General features: G+C 46.6%; 1 protein-coding gene across 1 annotated transcript in view; it reads left to right on the forward strand.

Moving 5' to 3' along the window:
* Pard6b (par-6 family cell polarity regulator beta) overlaps nt 1-18,823 on the forward strand; it is a 32,104-nt gene extending 13,281 nt beyond the window's left edge. The window contains exons 3-4 of the mRNA XM_015479569.2: nt 5,471-5,693; nt 15,984-18,823. Of these exons, the coding sequence (XP_015335055.2) occupies nt 5,471-5,693; nt 15,984-16,813 (1,053 nt within the window). The 3' untranslated portion in view covers nt 16,814-18,823. The remainder of the gene's footprint in view (nt 1-5,470; nt 5,694-15,983) is intronic.
* The last annotated feature ends 2,398 nt before the right edge of the window (nt 18,824-21,221 follow it).

The following is a 21,221-nucleotide window of genomic DNA, read 5'->3' on the forward strand; positions in this document are numbered from 1 at the left end:
CTGGGGGCGCCGTGGCCGCTCCCGACCCCGGCGGGCGCCTCATCTCTTCCCTGAGCCTGGTTCTCGTTTTCAGGGTGGGGGTGAGGGCCAGGTGTTCCCGAGCATGGGGAGCGTTTGAATGCAAGGTGCAGCAAAAGGTTTGGGGGAATCCTACCTGCTGGGCACGGGTACAAGGCTTTTGGGAAACCAAGTTGTCACATAATGTCCCCCTTTCCGTGGCTCTGGGGTGCATCGAGTAATGAAAGGGGATCCCGGTGAACTAAACAACCCTCTTAAAGTTAGATTTGCTTCCTCCTGTGGCTTTTTCTAGTTCTCACATTGGTATGCATTTAATCTATGAAATTAGCACTATCACCTTACCTTGGAGTGGCACTCTGCACTCGAGTCGCTGCTCTTTTCATTCCACCTTGCTACCTTTTCACATTAAGTGCTTTCACCCTTGACCACCGGTATGCCAATCTGCTGATAATTACTTTGGTATCCACCGAATTCCTAAATCTCAAGGCTGGGTGAGCAGAGTAGTCCATGGGGATTAGTTAGGGAATGCTTTCCGATGGAGGTTTTCAGCTGGAATTTGAAGGTGATCAGCAGACACTGGACTTTTTCAGCAAGCTTTTCATGAGTTGAAGAGCCAAAAGAAGCCTAGATCATGTAGTCTGTTCCCAGAGAAGTATGAGTTGAGAAGATGGGATCAGAAAGGTTTTGACTAGCCCAGGCTCTGCTTTGTGATAAAGCCTTTCACTTAAAGCCTTTTTACCAAATAACTTTTATAGACACTATTGAACATAAGTCAGAGGGCACTGGCTGGACCCTGAGAATATGTAAGATAGAATTGGGAGCTGGCCTGGTGGCACATGCCTGTAATTCCAGCAACTAGGGAGTTGGAGCCCAGCCTCAGCAATTTAGTGAGACCCTGTCTCAAAAATAAAAAGGCTGGGGATGTAGAGCAATGGTGGAGAACCCACTGGGTTCAATCTCTGGTACGGGAAAAAAAGTCGAGAGGCACAGACCATGTAAAGAGGAGATGTAGAATCATATCAAATACAAAAATAAGGAAGCGTCGCTGATGGTAAGGGCACCGGGGAGAATGCAGAATCCAGAGTGTGTATTCACTAACCTATCTATTTTGTGGTACTGGGGATTGAACCAGGGTTGCTTTACCCCATCCCTTTTTGTTTTTTATTTTGAGAGGGGTCTTGCTGGCCTGGAATTTGTTGTGGTCCTTCTGCTTCAACTTCCCTGAGTAGCCAGGGTTACAGGTGTGTGCCATGTGCCCTGCTCCAGGAGTGATTGGGGTAAGGAGAGCGTCCAGGCTCCTGTGGGTGGAGTGGTCTAGGTTTGATAAACAAAGTTCTCTAAGTTTCTATAACTCTGAATCACATCAAGAAAATCTACATTTGTTTCTAAATGTTATTTGTGGTTTAAGAACATGTCTATCAGGCTCTAGTTTGAGAAATAGAAGCTTAATTATAACAATTTAAATAAAGAATACGCTCTTGTCACTGTTCTCCTGGGACACAGCATAGCTTGAACAAAAGGTTAAGGTGACTTAATATATAAAGCTTGTCCTCCAGCACTGTCTTGCAGTCTTGATTCCTTGCCCAGCGGTTGAATCTTCTTGAGGCATTTCTGTTATAAATCTAGTTTGGGTTTGTGAGAGTTGAGGTAAGGAGAGAAAAACACTTGTGAGATTGCATAATCCTGAAAGGCAGTTTATGGTCCTAATCTTGGTAGAAAGTCCTTAAATTTTTATCATAGGAAAGAATGAGTAAGGATTCTAGGTGTACTGATAATACACTCCAACAGGAAATCATCTCTAATAGGAGGAAGCCTTGAGTACCAGGAGACTGGAGCTTTAGGCACTTTGCCTTGTCTTCTGTTGGTTGATCTGTGGAACTTTCTTACACTTAGTCTAAACCACATGGTATAAATTTGACCTGCCTTTCTGCACTTCTAGTGAACCATGTCTTTATTTTATTTTATTTTTTTTTTTTTGTACTGGAGATCAAATCTAGGGCACTTTACTACTGAACTACAACCCCAGCCCTTTTTATTTTTTATTTTGAGATAGGGTGTCGCCGAGTTGCAGTCACTGGCCCCAACTTGTGATCCTCCTGCTTCAGCCTCCGGAATAGATGGAATTACAGGCTGGGCCGTTGTGTCAGACTCCACATCTCAAATAGAAACAAAGCAACCTGAAAACGTTCACTGAATGAAATGTGGCCCCATTGTTCTGGCTGTTGATAAATAGACACAATAGAGAGACTGATACCTTTTGTGTGTGTGTGTGTTATTTTTAAATATACCCTATGTTTTAAATTGTGTGTATGGGGGCTGTAACTGAAAATTGAACCCAGGGCACTCTACCACTGAGCCATATCCCCAGCCCTTTTTATTTATTTTTTAAAATTTGTTCTAATTAGTTACACATGACAGTAGAATGCACTTTTGACACATTGTTCACAAATGGAGTACAACTCCTTCCTCTGGCTGAACATGGTGCAGAGTCCCAACTCCTGTGTAATTACATATGTATACAGGGTAATAATGTGTCCCCAGCCTTTTTTCTATTAGAGACAGAGTCTCCGAGTTGCTTAGGGCCTTGCTAAGTTTCTAAGGCTGGCCTGGAACTTGGGATCCTCCTGCCTCAGGCTTCCAAGTTGCTGGGATTACAGGCGTGCCACTGCGCCTGGCTTAAATGTATTTATTGTATTTTTAATGGATTGGAGGAAACATTTGTCAACTTCACCATTTAAAAAATATTTGAGAAGATTTCCTTTTTTTCAGTGCTAAGGATGGAACCCTGGGCCTCATGCATGCTAGGCAAATGCTCTCTCTGCAACTGAGCTAGATGACAACCCCAGCCCATATTTTTGAAAATATTTTCTCTTATGCTACTTTAGTGATACCACAGCTTTTTACAAAACTGATCTTGACAAGGTTGTAGGTAAACTAGGTAAAATGCAGATCCACATTTTAGGAACTATTTTTCTTTTGCATAGAAAACAGTAGTGTCAACTGAGGTTTTTGTTTTTGTTATCTTTTGCTCAGGTTAAGAAAAAGTACAGATAATAAAAATAATGGATAATGTAAATATACCTCCAGTTAAATTTGTGATACACACTATCATGTGACCTCTTTAGTAAGTGATTTATCTTCCTAATTGTTCCTGTAGAGTTGGGGAAAGTTCTAAATAATCATAATGATGTCCTTTAATAACCTTGGAGCAGGGCTGGGGATATAGGTCAGTGGTAGAGTATTCACTTAACATGCTTAAGACCCTGGCTTTGATCCTCAGTGCCCCCAGAAGAGTTTCTGTGCCATAACATTTCCTAATTATTATTCATGGTTTATTATTCATTGGGTTTGCATTCCTAGAATGTACCAGCAGATTTATTTCTATAGTACTGTTTTTTTCTCATATAGTAAAAAGTTCTCTCAATCCTCTTGTTTTGTGGCAAGAGACACATCCATTTCTTTTTTCCCTTTTCTGCCAGCATTTGTAAAAGGACACATCTACTGTGAAGCCATACAGTTTTACATTGTCCTTGTCATAGTAGTTAACCTAGAGAAAAAAATGTTGACCAAAGAATTTCATCCAAAAACTTTTGCAAAGACAAGAAGCACTAAAGTGTTAAGTTATTAGGTGTTACTCCCATTCACACATCAGCGAAGGGGCCAGCCTGCCAGCCTGCGGATGAGTCAGAAAGCACTAGACTCTACTGTGATACCAGAATCTAGAAAATGGAGGAGAAACCATGGATTGATAACATCAGAAGACTGATAGGAAGGGTGTTCCCTCACTTTATTTACCTTGAAATGTGAAGGTGTGACTGAGCTTTGTGAAAGCTTTAGGTGTGAGTCACCTTATTTTCTTGACAAATGTTAGTATTTATGTTCCAGGAATGTATTTTGGAAACAGTTTTAATTATTAGAGGTAAGAAGTAGTAAGTTTTTATTTTAATTTAGTTTAAAACCAGTGAGTGGTATGGCTGTAAGCAAGACAGGCGGACGTTTTAGATAGAGCAAAAACAATGGGTCCAGGTAGCTTTGGGCCTTTTGGGAAATGAACTGACATATTTGTAAACTGTTCACAATGTCACGATGGGGACTTTCTCTGTGGTGCTTGTGGGTGTCCCAATGGTATATCAGTATTTCCTGGTAATAATGGGTGGTTGAAAGACTGGTTGGCAAACATGGGTTTAAAAAGCACGTGCTCTACCACTGAGCTCTACCTGCAGCTAAAACCTCTACTTGGGACTTACTGAGGTTTTTGTTTGTGTTTTTTGGGCGAGGTGCTGGGCATGGACCCCAGAGCCTCGGAAATGCTAGGCAGGTGCTCCGCTGAGCCCTACCCCTAGCCACTTAACTGAGCCCTTATTATGTCTGTAAGAGGGTGATTCAAGTTAGGTAGCATTTCCCAAGCTTAAGTGACTGGGACACTTTTCAAGGAAGGCTGATGAACCTTTCTTGCGGATCCCACATTAAGTTCCAGATTCCGTTGGCGGACTGGGTGAAGGCAGTCCTCGATCTTGACTAAGAACACTGCAGTGAACTGGCCTTGGGAGGGCAGAGGTGTCAGGAGGCAGTCTTGAAAATCACAACAGGAAGATGAGGGGAGACACTGATGGAGGTGTCTTCCTTCTTATCTGTGATCCCTCAGTGCCTGCCTGCAGTAATTATCCCCTTTGCCCACTAATTAGGGAGCTTCTGAAGCAGGCCCGAGCCTTGCAATCCCCAGGGTCCAGCACCTGCTAAGCACGTAAACACTTCTTGCACTAATTCGCCAGTGCATTTGATGTATTAATAAAGCCTGTTTCTACCTTAACACAGGGAAGGTTCTTATCTCTGTACTTTTTACTTGGGGCAGTGCTGGGCTCCAGCCGGGGCCTCGCTGGGCAGGCACACCAGCTGGGCAGGCACAGCAGCGCGGAGCACGGCCGCCGCCTGCCTGTTCCTCACGTGGTGCCCCCACTTGCATCAGACCTTCCTGTCAAAAAGCTCAAAGTCCTTTTTATATATTTTGCTATTGATTCTTGCCACATCCCATGAGATGGTAGTTCCTTTTACGGGAAAAGAAACTCAGATGCTTTCTACTAGTGGTCGGAATAAAGGCTGAGCATGTCTCCGTCCTCCACGGCCCGGCAGAGTGAGGAGAGCACTGCTGTGGGTCTGGACTCCAGGCAGGCTCTGGGCTGAGCCACTGCAGGGCAGTGCCCAGGGAGGCCTGGGCACCGTGGAGTGGGCGAGGCCTGCGTCTCTGAGAGTGCCCTTCAGAGACCAGCAGTGGGGCATAGTCTTGTGCCATTCTTCTGTTTTGGAATCTGATAATGAGGCTGCTGACGAGAGACCATCTTCTTTATTAAGGGGAACACTGCTGTGCTTGTGTGCTTCTGTGCTGTGTGTTTTCAAACTGGGTCCCTCTGTTACTTTTTTTTTTTTCCCTAAAATCACTATGTTGTGTTTGTAGTTTGGAGCTGAGTTTCGTCGGTTTTCACTGGAAAGATCAAAACCTGGAAAATTTGAGGAGTTTTATGGCCTCCTGCAGCATGTTCATAAGATACCCAATGTGGAAGTGCTGGTGGGCTACGCCGACATCCACGGGGACTTACTGCCCATCAATAACGACGACAACTATCACAAGGCCGTGTCCACAGCCAACCCGCTGCTTAGGATCTTCATACAAAAGAAAGGTAAGTATTGTTTAGAAAAATTCTTAGAAATAGAAGTAGTGTATTTCCCCCATTTGATTGGATACACAGACTTGCTACAAACTTAGTGAATAAAGATTCTATGTAAATCCTTTTTTTTTTTTTTTGGTACCAGACATTGAACCTGGGGGCGCTTAACTACCGAGCCACATCCCCAACCCTTTTTTAATATTTTATCTAGAGACAGGGTCTCGCTAAGTTGCGGATGCTGGCTTTGAACTCGTGATCCTTCTCAGCTGCTGGGATCACAGGTGCTCACCACCATTCCGGGCTGTGTGAATCTCTTTACCATGTTAATGGACAAGTAGGTCAAAACGTGTGATATTGTTGGTTTAATTAGTATTTTTACACTTAGACATTGAGTGTACTTTAGAAAATTTGTTTTTAAATGTTTTTGTTTTAACGTCTTAGGCTTTTTTAAAAATAGAAACTAGAAATTTATGAAATCTTCACCTTCTTTTTTTGTAATATTTATTTTTTAGTTCTAGTTGGACACAATACCTTTATTTTATTTACTTATTTTTATGTGGTGCTGAGGGTCGAACCCAGGGCCTCGCACTTGCTAGGCGAGTGCTCTACGGCTGAGCCCAGCCCAGCCCCATCTCAGCTTCTTGACTGGATTGCTGTCCGTGTGGAAAGACGGTGATGAGAGCTTGGCAGTTGGGTGGTGACCCACTGTAAGTGCTCTGTCACCCACTTCGTCTTCCAGCTCTCCATGTCGTTACAGGGTGGAGGTAATTGTGTGTGCTGCTAGGCCTCGAACCCAAGGCACTCGATCCTGAGGTCTCTGAGTTGCGAAGGGTCTTGCCCAGGTTGGCCTCATGCTTGTGGTCTTCCTGCCTTAGCCCCCAAGTGGCTGGGATTGCAGGCTTGGGCCCCATAGTCAGCTGAATATGATATCTTGTGGGTGACTGCAGATTACTCAGTTCAGAGCAGTGCCCTGGCTTACAGTAGGCACCCAGGAAATGTCTTCTCTCTTTTCCTTTTTAGGATGCTTGTCACAGAAATAGTATAAAACTAGTTAATTGTCTGGAAAATGAGGTAGCAAGTCATGGATTCAGAGATGTGTAAGCGCAGTCTCGTAAAAGAACATTTGCTGTGACTGTCTGGCAGGCATTTTCAAATGTTTTTGGAGTCCCAAAATTTTTCAAACTTTATAGCCTCCTATGTGTGTGTGTGTGTGTGTGTGTGTTTGCACGTGTTTGCACACAAAGTGGGCAGAGTAGGCATCATGGTGTGTGCCATTTCTGTTTAGTAAGAAGTTTGAGGTTTTCTAAGAAGCCAGCATGAGAGCGTGGAGCCCGTGTTGGGATAATTGAGCCTTTAGAACATAAAGGTTGGTGAACGAACCAGAAAGTGGTTTGAGAAAAGGGTGGTGATCACCCTGAAGGTAAAACTTTGTTTATTTGGACCACTCCGCTTTGAGATCCCACTGATAGTGTATCTTTGCTTTTCTGGGTTTGGAGAAACTAAAATCCATCAACAAATAAACCTTCAACTTCTGTCCCTGTCACTTGACTTACTGACAGAATCTTTCAGAATCTCCTGAGGCAAATGTCAGAGCTGTTCAGCTGGGGTGTGGCGTGGCCAGGACCTGGCCTTGGGAAGATGGTTCTGGCTGCTCAGGATGGGCCAGAAGGGTAGTAGCCTTGGGACAGAGAGCCAGGAGCAGGTGTTAGACAGCAGACCCACCGTGAAGCTGCCCAGGAGGGGGAGAGGCGCGGAAAGCCCTGGACAAAGGTGCACCGCGAAGCGGCTGAGTCAGGGCGTCACACCGGCTGGCGCAGAGAAGGCTGCGTCTGGCTGCTGGGGCCGAGTCGAAAAGCAGTGGAGGGTGAAGGAGAGATTGATTTAGGAAAGAAAATTTGGTCCTAGGACAAATAATCTATCAGGCTGATGGGTCGAACATGCCGTCCAGAAGACTGGGGCCAGGATGAGGACCTGGAGCCTGCTGGACTTGGAGGTCCTGGAATGGGGCAGGTGAGAGTGGGGGAGTAGGTGGCGGGCCTCTGCAGTGAAGACCAGGCTAGGACCCTGGAAGGCGAGACCAGGATGCTGGAGGACGACAGTGCGTCCAGGAGTGAGGAGGACAAAGCAGTTGAAGGGAACTGGTCATCTTAGACTAATTAACTTGGGTCATTTTGGTTGAATAATGATCTTCTCTTATTAGCAGTTAAAATTTTTATTAAAAATTTAGTTGCTGCTTATTCAAATGCAGAATGGTTTTTAAACTACAACTATCAGACAAAGTTTTGCTGGATCATCCCCTTTGTTAGCGAAAGATTGTCAGTCAGGTTTTGAAACGTCACATGTTTTACTCCTAGAAGATTAACACTTTCATGCCCAAGGAGTCCTATCATCTTTTAAAGTTATCATGCCCGGTGTGGTGGCCTCTAATCCCAGTGGCTCTGGAGGCTGAGATAGGAGGATCATGAGTTCAAAGCCAGCCTCAGCAACTTAGCAAGGCCCTAAGCAACTCAATGAGGCCCTGTCTCTAAGTAAAACATAAGAAAGGGCTGGGGATGTGGCTCAGTGGTAAAGCACCCCTGAGTTTAAATTCCTGATACCAAAAAAATAAAAAGTTATCTTCTGCTATTTCCTTTTAAAATTTTTACTTACTGCTTGGTGTGATCTTTTTTTTTTTTTTTTTTTTGTGGTGCTGAGGATCGAACCCAGTGCCTCATACATAGCAGACGAGTGTTCTACCACTGAGCCACAACCCCAGCCCCTTGGCATGATCTCTGTTGAGACCTATGAATGTTTCTATTTTTGTTGTGGCCATCCTAGCTTAGAAGCATGTTTATATGTGAGCAAATGTTTCTGTGTGGTAAAGGTCGGAGGTCTCCTAGAGCTTGATTTAGAGAGAGATGAGCCGTCCGGGCCAGGTGTGGCGGTGCACACCAATCTCGGCGACTCTGGAGCCTGAGGCGGGGGATCACAAGTTCCAGGCCAACCTGGGTGACTTAACAAGACCCTGACCCAAAATAAAACATGAAAAGGGTGGGGATGTAGCTTAGTGGTAGAGCGCCCTTGGGTTCTGTCCCTGTACTGCAGAAGAGTGGGGGAAGGGGAAACAGGCAGTCCGTTCAGCAGGAAGGGTTTTGTGTTCCTCCACATGGAACCTAGGCCCCTGCCTATGCTAGGATAGTGCTTATTTGTTTTTTAGTTTTCGGTGGACACGACATCTTTATTTTATTTGTATATGGTGCTGAGGATCAAACCCAGTGCCCCGCGCATGTCAGGCGAGCGCGGTACTGCTTGAGCCACATCCCCAGCGCCGAGATTTTTAGTTTTGAGAATATAAGTATGGTGACCCAGGAGGCTGACACGGGAGGATCGCAGGTATGAGGCCTGCCTCAGCAGCTTAGTGAGGCCCTGACCTAAAATAAAAATTGAAAGAAAAACAAAGCTAGTTAGGGGGATCTGAGGATGTAGCTCAGTGGTAAAGCACCCTAGTTTCAATCCCCAGTACTAAAACATTTTAAATGTAAATGTAATGCAAATATGACTTCAGCAAAAAATGAAAGTAGGTTGGTTCATTCATTCCTGTTTAAAAACTCCTTGATGGCAGCCAGGTGTGTTGGCACATGCCTGTGATCCCAGCAACTTGGGAGACTGAGGCAAGAAGATTGTAAGTTCCATGCCAGCCGCAGCAACTCAGTGAGGCCCTAGCAACTTAGCAAGACCCTGTCTCAAAGTAAAAAATAAAAGGGGCTGGGGATGTGGCTCAGTGGCTAAGTGCCTGGGCTCAGCCCGGGCTGCCTGCCTTCTGTCCCTCCCTGGTGCAGTTGCTGGCCCTGTGCTGGGCTTGCTCCTGCCTGGCTGCCCTGCTGAGCTCAGCCAGCTTTGTGGGGGTCTCTTCTGACCACCCTCCTACCTCTCCCGGTTTCCCTGTGAAGACCTGAAGCGCGTCTTTGAGCGTGCTAGCTTGTGTTTTCTGTCCTGTTTACCGCCACGTCCCAGCATCTGAATTGGTGGCAGACTTACACTGTGCGGTGTGATTCATGCCCGTGCTTTTTTTCTTTTAAACAAAGCCAAACAGATGGTTAAGTAGAAGGCTGATTTTATGAAAACCTTAATGAACAGTGAATTCAGGAAACTAATAGAAAAGGTGACATTAAGTACAGTTACATTCGACTGCTTAATTACAGCACATTCTGTTTCCTTAGCTGTTGATATTCCAATTAAGGATCAATTGGGCAGCAGTTGTACTTGATGTGGTACCAAGGGAGTTTTTTTAAAATGATTATTTGTGTGTGTGTGTGTGTGTGTGTTGCTGGGGATTGAACCCAGGGCCTTGTATATGCGAGGCAGGCACTCTACCAACTGAGCTATATCCCCAGCCGAAATGTGATTTTTAAAAAAAGGAAATTCCAAAACCATTTAGATTTTGAAACCATGTCATCTTTTAAAATTTGATACTCTACTAAAAATGTGTCTTTGAAGTGAAAGCTAGTAATTGAATGTGTAAACTACTTTATAGACCCAATCCAAGATAGCATTGTTGCATATCTTGAAGTTTTATGTTTTATAACAATTTATTTAAAGAAAAAACACTCCATTTCGTGGGCTGTTATCACAGAAACAAAAATAAATCAAAAAACATATCTTAAAACTTATTTTCACAAAGAAGATTCTCAACTCTTCGACAAGCGCCCCTGTTGGAGCATTAGAATTCATCCTGATGTATTTGGGAGAAGAGAAGGTACAAAATAATTTTCTCTCTCATTTTTTATGCTACAACTATGCACTGAACAGTTTTAGGAAAATATTCTTTTAAAAATACCCTTTTTTTTTTTTTTAAAGACAAAACCCAGGTCATTTCTGTAGGATGGGATACAGCCAGGAAAATGGGTTTTTTCAAAGTTTCCCAGTTGTGATCAGCCAAGTCAGACCCAGTAACGTGTCAGAGCACCCCCAGCCCTGCTTCATCTAGCCAGAACATCTGCACCCAGACTTTTTGCCGCATCACTGTCTGTTTTTACATATCCAACAAGAGTGCTCACATCTTGGATTGTTCAGAGGAGTTTGTTAAAACAATCCAAGGGATATAAATATCATTTATTTATTTTATGGAACTGGAAATCGAATCCAGGGGCTTACTGAGCTATATCCCCAACCTTTTTTTTGGGGGGGGGGGGACAGGGTCTCCCTAAGTTGCCCAGGCTGGCCTTGAACTTGGGATCCTCCTGCCTCAGCCTCCTGAGGGGCTGAGATCACAGATACTTGCCACCATCCCTGACTAGGGCTATACATTTTAATAGTGAATTACAAAATATGGTTTAACAAAAGGTATGACCCCAGAAATGAAGAGATTGTAGAGTCACATCTGAACATGTGACACCAGTTCCTCATGACAGAAACCTGGGTGTCACCTTGAGCACATACCTGTTTTCCACTCAGTCACCGTGACTGTTAAAACTCTCCCCGTCCTCACCGCCTCTGCTGCAGCTAGGCGCCGTCCTGACTCACTGCGACGGCTCACTGCGTACCCTCCCGTCCTCCCTCTAGTCACTTCCAGCTTGCAGCCACATGGAGTTTGTGGACAGACCAGATGAGATTACCATCACTCCCCTTGAAATCCTTGGCTTCCTCCCTTGGCCTGAGGCAAAGTCCACAAAGGTCAACACTTTGCTGGAGGCCCTGCCTGTGGCTGCCCCAGCCCCCTGGGGTGGGGTCTGGACTCCTCACTCTCCCCCTCCCCTACCTAGACTGCCCTTCACCTGCCTGCCCTGGCTCTTCTCTGTTGCGTCCTGTGCCCGGAATGTTCTTCTTTCCTTCTCCCTGATTAGCTCCTGGGCTTTTCTAGTCTCAGCAGAAACCTCGATTTCCTGAAGAAATATCTTCTTAGCACCAAGCCAGGCTCCTGCCCTCAGCACCTGTGTGTGTGTGTGTGTGTTTGTGTGTGTGGAGAGAGAGGTGCTGGGAATTGAACCCAAGCACCCTGTCGCTGAGCCATACCCCCAGCCCCCTCCCCAGCCCCACTTTTTTTAAAAATAAATTTTGAGACAGGTCTCGCGAGGTTGAGGTTGGCGAGGCTGCCTAGAATCTCCTGAGGGTCGGGGTGACGCGTTTGTGCCTAGCTGCGCCTTTGTGATGCTGTAGTTATCTGACATTTGTTAGTCACCATCCTTTCCAATTTTATACAGTAAGCACCCTGAAAACAGGTGCCATGTCTGTTTTGTTCTCTGAATCTGCCCCACAGAGCACGATGCCTGGCATATAGTGTTTACTGAATGTTTTCTATACTGGGAAATGGAGGGATCTGTAAATTTTGAATATTGCTTGAAGTGTTGTTCAGTCTTTTCAAGGTTGCCAGATGTATTTATTTAACCATTTGCGTTAGAGCAGTTGTAAACTAAGGACTGCGGCTGTGTTCTGTAAATAAGTTTCCCTGCTCCTTCTATGTCCTGCCTATGGCTGCTTTTGCAAGGGACCGCAGTACCTAAGACAGGTCTCTCTGACCCTTGATGGGAACAACTGTCAGACCCCTGGATTAGAATGTTTTAAACAGTAATTTTATTTCCTGTCTCCCTCTGAATTTCCAGTGGGCACCTCTTGGCTTTCGTGACCCCTCACTGTGCATGGTCACTGATTGGCTGGCTGGTCTGACCCTGTGGGGCCAGTGGGGTTCATGGAGAGCTGTTTCTTGTTTTCAGATTTGCTTTTTGTTCACGAGAAGAGTCTATTTCTTGTTTCTACGCCTGCTGCTCATAGTGGCCCTTACTTCCTCTGGCTCAGGTGAGCAGGCTTTGCAGAACCAATGCGAAGGAGTAAGAGCTGAGGGAGGCCCTGTCATTCTCCCCGTAGGTCAGCCTCAGGGACTGGCCTGATGAGCGTGGCCACGTCCACTGGCTGCTCAGGCCTTCCAGGTGGGTCCTGGTTCCTTGTAGGTGGCTGGGATTGCTGGCTCGGTGACGCTGGCTGGTAGCTCTGCTCCGTGGGCCTGCGTCCTGCCTGTGGTGGGATCTGGCTGTATGCAGTGGAGGCTTGCTATGCGTCAGGTGCGCAGACTCCGGCCTCGCCCCGAGTTGAGTGCTCCCATGTGTACACTCGTAGAAAGTCGCTGGGTTCCTGGTGGACATTCACCTTTACACTTTACACTAACACCCTGCACCCTGGCTTTCTGCCAAAATATTTCTTTCCCAGTGGCTGGAAACTGATTAGCTAGATGGGAGAACAAAGGTGCCTTTGTGCTGGAGCATATTGCTTTTGAGAATTTAGCAGAGAGCATTCAAATGGAGTCGGGATGCGATGCCAAATTATGCAGATTCGGAGGTTTTTTGGTCAGGTTTCCCATGAGCGGGTTTGTGGGCAACTTGGCTTTGTTCTCAGTCTGTACTCTGGAATTTCCCTTATAAATGTTGTGTAGGCTTTCATCATTGGTTGTTTTAAAATTTAAAGTGTGTGTGTGTGTATGTGTGTTGTGTGTGTGTGTGTTTGAGAAAACACACTCAGTAGAAGATAATGTTAATAAAGTCTTAGCCAAAATTTGCAGAGAAGCAAGCCTCGTGTATCAGCAGACTTGTTTCCAACACCAAATTGTAAGTAACTTTCGGTTTCTGTAAGAACACAGTGTAAATACCTTAGAAACCAAGAGAGTCCCGGTGGGGGGAGTGCCACAAGTGGGGGCCCTAGTCTTACACATTCACCTCAAAGTAGATTTGGAAGAGTTCATGTGGCATCAGAAAAGAACACAAGTGTCCCTGTGCCCTGGCGCAGGCCGTGACCATGCTGTGGACTGGGCGTGCTGGCCCACTGGTTCAGTTCTTTCTAAGTAATTTATTTGATGAAGGTGATGGTCACCGCCGAGGGTGAGAATGGGGACAGAGCAGGGCACTGGGTGGTGAAGGCAGTGCCTGTTGCTTCCTGGAGACCAGAATTTCAGAGTACTTCTTTCTGGGGATCAGGGAACCTTCTGCCTTCCTCCCCCGCGGTACTGGGGATTGAACCCAGGGTGCTTTATTCCTGAGCCACGTCCCTTTTTTATTTTATTTTATTTTATTTCTATTTATGGGGCAGGGTCTCCATGAGTTGAACTTGGGATCCTTCTGCCACAGCCTCCGAGTGCACCACGCCAGTCTCCTCATTCCAGTTAGTTTGAAGATAGGGCTTCAACTTTTGTTCTTGCTGTTAACTTTGTTTCTTTTTCGCTCCTGACCCTCTGATGTTTTGCTTGTAGACCGTCTCCCTTCAGTCGCAGGGTTGAACAATGTCTGGGTCACGGGCCCCTCTTTCCCTTAGTTTAGGTCAGAGATTACAAATTGATGACGTTTAACCTCAAACCCCAGGTTTGTAATTCGGTGCAAACAGGTATTTCTTATTCCTATTATTTAATGTTTTAAAACGGCGAGATTTTGCCTGGAAACAAGGCTTTGTGGCGTGAAGAAAGCCTGCCCGGGGCTGCGGCGCAGCTGTGCCTCCTTACGTGGGCAGAAGCTCTCGGGTTTGCCAGAGCCTGGGCTCCTTGTCTGTCACTGTGACACGGGTGCCAGTGCACTTTGTCTTTCACACACTGAAGAAAAGTTAAAAATCTTACCCTCGGCCTCATTTTTTTTTTTTTCTCTTTTGATACCAGCAGTTGAACCAGGGCACTGAACCACTGAGCCTCATCCCCAGTCGCCCACGTTTACAAATTTTTTTTTTTTTAATTTTGAAACAGTGTCTTGCTAAGTTGCTGAGGCTGGCTTTGAACTTGCGAACTCCTGAGCTGCTGGGATTATAGGCCTGTGCCACCGCTCCCGTCTATACCTCTGCCTCTTTGGGAAAATGGAAGATTAGGAACCCGTAGGTGGTGCCGCACGCGGAGGCTGAGGCAGGAGGAGTGCAAGTTCAAAGCCAGCCTCAGCAAAAATCGAGGTGCTAAGCGCTCAGTGAGACCCTGTCTCTACATAAAATACAAAATAGGGCTGCGGATGCGGCTCAGTGGGCAGGTGCCCCAAGTTCAATCCCTGGTACCACCCCCCCAAAAAGAAAAGAAAAAAAAAAACCTATACAAAACCAAGGGAGAGAGTCATTTGCAGATCAAAATCCCAAAGTATTTGCTACACGCCAGCTTCGTTCAATCACACTATCTGCCCTGTTTCTAACCACTTGATTTGTTCTTGTTTCCATATCTGATTGGTGCACTGTAGTTGTACGTGGTGGGATTTGTCGTCACAGGTTTGCACATGCTCACGTAGGACGGTCCATTAGGCCTGTGTGACCCCGTGTCTGCCGGTTCCCTCCCCTCTTCCTTCCGTCCCTGTCCTCTGTTGATCTCCCTTCAGTTTCCATGAGACGCCCTCCCTTGGCCCTCCTCTGTGCCACCTTTCTTCTCCTCTTTCCTCTGTAGCTTCCACCTGGGAGGGAAAGCATCTGACCCTTGACCTTCTGAGTTTGGGTCATTTTGCTTAACATAATGTTCCCAAGTTCCATCCATTTTCCTGCAAATGCCACAATTTCATTTTCTTGGTGGCTGAATCGAACTCCAGGACGTAAGTGCCACACTTTCTTTATCCATTCATCCACTGACGGACCTGGGCTGTCCCTGGTGTGGCTGTTGTGAGTTGTGCTGCTGTGAGCGTGGGCGTGTGTGTCCCCGAAGTGAGAGGACTGCAATTCTTCAGGTTCAAGACTGAGGAGTGGAGCGGCTGAGCCGTGTGGTGGCTCCTCCCCATGGTGGCTGTGCTAATTTCAGTCCCCCAGCAGTGTGCGGGGGCTCCTCTTCCCCCAGAGCCTCGCCAGTGTTGATTATTGGATTTTGCTTGGAATTGATTTACTTGGGAATCAAGGATCCCTCTTGTGTCCTTGAGTGGAATATAAGCATGCAAATTGGAAGTCTTTTAAACAAATGAAGGAAAAACATATTTAAAGTAGCTGGTTTAAAATGATGTGTAAAGAATGCATGTGCTGCCGGGCAGAGCAGCCTCCGCCTGTGTTTCCGGAGGCAGGAAGATTGCCTGAGACCACCTGGACGACACAGTTAGACCCATCTTAAAAACAAACAAACAAAAAAACCTTTGTAAGACCTATTAGAACTTTGTTTGCCACAGTCACTGCCGTGTGTCAAGCTGAACTAGACCTCAGGTGACTTTGTGATGTGAGATCGAGAGGCCCCCTAGTGGCTGTTCTGGGGTGTGGCACATCGCACTGTGATGTCCTGACTAGAATGATGTGATATTTAGTTTATGTACCAAGTACATTCGAGTTGTCCTCCCTGTACAGATTGAACTGCGGCAAATGATCATTTCTACAGTGTCTCTGTAACTATTTTATTTTATTTTTAAACAGAAGAAGCAGACTACAGTGCCTTCGGTACCGACACGCTGATAAAGAAGAAGAACGTTTTGACCAATGTGTTACGTCCTGACAACCACAGAAAAAAGCCACACATAGTCATCAGTATGCCCCAGGACTTCAGGCCTGTGTCTTCCATCATAGACGTGGACATTCTCCCGGAAACACACCGTCGGGTTCGTCTGTACAAATACGGCACCGAGAAGCCCCTGGGGTTCTACATCCGGGACGGCTCAAGTGTCCGAGTCACGCCACACGGGCTGGAGAAGGTCCCTGGGATCTTCATCTCCAGGCTCGTCCCAGGGGGTCTGGCTCAAAGCACAGGACTGCTGGCTGTCAATGACGAGGTCTTAGAGGTCAACGGCATCGAAGTCTCAGGGAAGAGTCTTGACCAAGTGACTGACATGATGATCGCCAACAGCCGCAACCTCATCATCACGGTGAGACCAGCGAACCAGAGGAACAACGTTGTCAGGAACAGTCGGACTTCCGGCAGCTCCGGCCAGTCCACCGATAACAGCCTTGTGGGCTACCCACAGCAGATGGAACCAAGCTTCGAGCCAGAGGACGAGGACAGCGATGAAGACGACATCGTCATTGAGGACAACGGCGTGCCGCAGCAGATTCCCAAGGCCGTCCCCGAGGCCGAGAGCCTGGAGTCCTTAACACAGATAGAACTCAGTTTTGAGTCCGGGCAGAACGGTTTTATTTCTTCCCACGACGTGAGCTTAGCACCCGTAGCAAGTGGCACAAACACAGAATTCGAAACCCGAGCTCCAGATCAAAAACTCTTGGAGGAAGATGGGACAATCATAACCTTGTGAAGCCGTAGCTGAGGTTTTCTGGGGACTGGCTGGGACTAGAGCATATACCTGTGAACCAGGCGAGGGGTGCGCATGGAAGAGGGCTGCGGCCTTGACCTGGGGTTAAAGTGGGCAGTGCTGCTGAGATAAACCCGGGACTCTGAGCTGGATTTAAGTCTAAAACAAGGGGCCTTGGCTTGTGAAATCACGTGCTGTTGTGTTTTTCTCTGGAGAACTGGACGTTGGCGCTCATTCCCAGACCTGCGTGCGGCGCTGGGTCATTTCTGCTTGAAGTGGCTGCATGTTTAACCTGCTGTGCAGAGCCCCGTCGGTTTTCCCTGTATGTTCTTAAATTTGATGTGAGGAGGGCTGGTGGCCTCCTTTGTACACTGGGGACCTCAGTCCTTCTGTTCCCGGTATTATGTTTTGATTTTTTTCCAGTGTTGTTCCTCTGTTGTTAATTTTAACCACTTGTTTTCTCAAATGTATCTTTACCCCGGTTCCTGAGAAGCCGGTCGCCATTTCGAGGAGTTGCTTCCCAGATTGTACTGCACAGGAGCTCCGTCCCCAGTCCTGAGGCTGTGACGGCTGCTCACGGTGGCTTCGCCTGGCCGCAGCTTCCTGGGTGCAGACTGGTTCTGTGCGGCAGGACGGATGCTCTAAAAGTCAGTGCCATGACTGGCCACCTAGGAGCTGTCCCCCAGCCGGGCCTCTTTCCAGGTCCCACTGGAGTCGCTCCCTCTGTCGTGGGTGTGCTTTGATGGCTTTCCACGTCCTCCCTGGTACGGTCACCCTGGATTAAAAAGGTCTTCACACACAGGACAAACGTGCACTTTCATACAAAAACAGTTGGGTTTTCCTTTGGGATTTCTAGGAAACTGTCTTCACTTTATGAGATGTGCTCGTCCACAGCAGGTCGGGCTCGTGGCTATTTATTACTTTCCAACCCATCAACTAGGACAGGTTAGAAGCTGCTGCTTTCATCCCTGGCTGGTCCCACTGGGTCGCGTGCAGACGCCGAGCATGCAGGCCGGGAGCCCCTGGGGCTCGAGGAGTTATTTATTGATCAACCTTCGTAGGGCTAGTGTGGACACACTTGTGACAATTGTGTGCTGTTAAAACAATGAAGATCCCAATGACTCCGTGTTGAAGGACGCTCTCAGTTCATGGTGGAGCATATGAAGAAGCCAAGTCCTGAGGAAGTGCAACCACTGGACTCAGGACATCACTGTGCTGTTCACATCACCACTAGGCATGTCACCCAGAAACCGCCAGCTGGCCGCACGGTGGCCATCTGCCCCCTTGGCAGCGGCATTCCTGCTCTGACATTCCGAGTCTTAGAAACTGCACTCTTGAGCGGCAAGAGATCGGTAGACGCAGAAGGTTCCATTCATGTTTGACAGAAGGTGGTTGGTGCGAGGGTCCAACATTAAGTAAGAACACTTTACATGCTACCTCTCCCTCCCTCCCCTCCCTCTCCCTCTGCCTCCTTTCCCCTCCCTCCCTCTCTCCCCCCTCTCCCCCCCCATTTTTTTTTAAACAAAGTTTTAACATTAGAACTTTTCTCTTGGGGAAAAAATACTTCAGGGCTTGACTTTTGTACAAATTTTAACTGTAAAATACAGATTTATCTTGTATCTGTTCATGAAAATGGAGATCAAGGCTGCTAATGCTTTTTATTTTAACTATCCCATTAAGGAGATATGTCTGGTGTTTTCAACTCAATCTCTGTCTTTTAAATTATTGGCGGAATAATTGATTACTAGACATATTGTAAAACCAATAGATTGGTTATACAATAAAATATCAACTCATTGGTAGGTAGTCTCAATCGGTTATTTCAAGTGCACCTTATTAACACAAATATCAGTGGGTCCAGTGTAAAATCTTACAGTACTAAATGTCAAGCCTAACTGTGAATTCTGTTGTGTATCTTAAGTAAGTTTATGATAATGTTCTCAAGCTGTCAACAAAATATATGTACTTTTGTGAACTATGAATTTTCTAATTAAATTTTACATGATATAACATGATTTTTACATGAATAATACTTTGTTTAAACTATCAAATGTCAGTATTTTACTACAATTTTATTATAAAATATACATTATCACTAAATGAACTTTGATTTTAAAAAATCAAATTAGCTTTAGTTGTATATTATTTTTTACAAATAAAGATAGACTTGCAAAAAGGCTACTTTCTTGTTTGAAATTATATGAGATCATCCAACAGATACATGCTGAGCACCCACCCTAGGAGCTGGGCAGAGGGGACACTGCGTCATGACAAGGTCCCTGCTTCCCTACTGTGACCACTGAGAGGTGAACGCCTGGTTCGTCTGCATTTACTGCACCTGTGCGTGGGTACCTGTGTGGGCTGACGGAAGGTGACATTTAAAATAGATAATTCTGATAGCATAGAAATGACACACGGTGTCCCCAGCATTGGCACCAGCATTCTTCCTGATTGTCGGAGCCAGAAGTCTGTCTCCTGACATTCAGATCGCTATTGTGCCATTTATCACCACCTCTGTACTCCGCCCCTATGCGTCTAATCGAGTTCATACTGGGAAATCGAAAAGGCCTGAGGTAGACGACATTCTTGATCCATTTTTTGTTTTGTTTTCTCAGTACTGAAGCTCAGACCCAGAGCCTCACGTGTGCTGGGCCAGTGCTCTACCATTCACCTGCACTTCAGCACTGTGTGTGTGTGTGTGTGAGAACCCAGGGCCTTGTGCATGCGAGGAAAGCCCTCTACCAACTGAGCTGTATCCCCAGCCTCCAGCACAAGTTCTCAAAATAAGTTGCAGGTTCTGGCCTTGAAGTTGAGATCCTCCTGCTTCAGCCTCCTGAGTAAGTGGGATCATGAGTGTGCACTCCTCGTTTCTTCAACTGTTTCTGAGTCCGTCACCCTGCAGTTGGCTGATGGATCTTCCCACCAGCCCTTTCCTAACCAGGTCAGAGGGTAACCCTGATCCCCCAACCCCAGCTTAAAAACCAGCCTCTGGGTAAGTTGGTTGTGTGCATAGAACCCTCACCTCATTGAGGGGGGCCAGTCAACACCAGTTACTTGATTCTGGGTTTCGGGGTCCACTGAACCATGGTGAGGAGCTGAAACATTCCTTCGACCCCCAAAATAGAGCTGGTGCTGTGGCTGGTGACCCCGCCTCAGCTGGCTGAGAGGCTCACGTTCAGGGTGAAGCCGCAAGTGTCTCGGTGACTGAGAGTCGGCTTCTCAGGAAGCCGGGGACATCCTTGCTCTCAGGACAGCCCTTGCTGTTGTCCTGGGACAGCATGTCACCAAGTGATGGGGGCTGTCTCCTGTGAGGTAAAACCCACTTGTGCCTCCTGAACTCCGTCATTGACTGGCTGTCAGAAGACATTTTGGAAACCAAGTTCAGTCTTTGGTGTCGGTGGGAGGGAAGGTGCAGTCTGGTGCCTCCCGGGGGCGATGTGCAGGGACTGTGAGACTTAGCACTTCAGAGTCCACGGTAACCGCCTACCAGCTTCCCCCCGAAACCAAGTCTGATGTGGGCAGACTCCCACCCACGGGATGGAACCCAGGGGTTCACCTCCAGCCTTTTTTAGTTCATTTTGAGACAGGATCTGGCTAAGCTGTTTAGGGCCTCACTAAATTGCTGAGGCTGGCCTTGAATTTGGAATCCTCCTGCCTCAGCCTCCCCAAGATTCTGGGATTACAGGTGTGCACCAATGCACCTGACATGGGTAAAGAATGTTTTAAAAGCTCATGTGTTGGCAGATATGGTGACACACGCCTGTAATGTCAGCGACTCAGGAGGCTGAGGCAGGAGGATCACAAGTTCTAGGCCAGTCTCAGCAATTTAGCGAAGCCCTAAACAGCTTAGCCAGACCTGTCTCTAAATAAAAAGTAAAAGGGGCTGGGGGATGCGGCACAACGGTTAGATCCCTGGTACCAAACAAAACAAAACCAGAAAAAGCTATACATATTTTTTTTTTATCTATCGTTTACACTGTCCTATAAAATGCAATTAGAGCAGCTTAAGAATGATTATAATCTAAATTGGGACACTTGAGAGTGGATGTGTTTGCTATTAATTATGCAGGACCACAGACAGCCCACAGAGCTGACGGGCAGATGGCAACCATAGCATCACGGCTTCCAGATGTTTTAAAAACGGCAGCACACAGTAGGGACGCATTAACGCACACAGCTGTGCGTGGTGTAGACACTCGGGACCACACGTAACTACATACAACTGAAGTTTCACGAAACAAAACGGTGATGTCGACAATCCCTCTGATCCCTTTTTCTTCCTTCTTTCTTGGTGCTGGGAGTGGAACCCAGGGCCTCTCTCAGGCGAGGCAGCTTCTGTTTCCGACTTAGAGTGTGTCTTGTGACATCCTCAAACACTGTCACACGCGCTGTCTGAGGAACACTGGGAAGC

Source organism: Marmota marmota, unplaced genomic scaffold (genome assembly GCF_001458135.2).
Source record: "Marmota marmota marmota unplaced genomic scaffold, marMar, whole genome shotgun sequence".
Taxonomy (NCBI): Eukaryota; Metazoa; Chordata; class Mammalia; order Rodentia; family Sciuridae; genus Marmota; species Marmota marmota.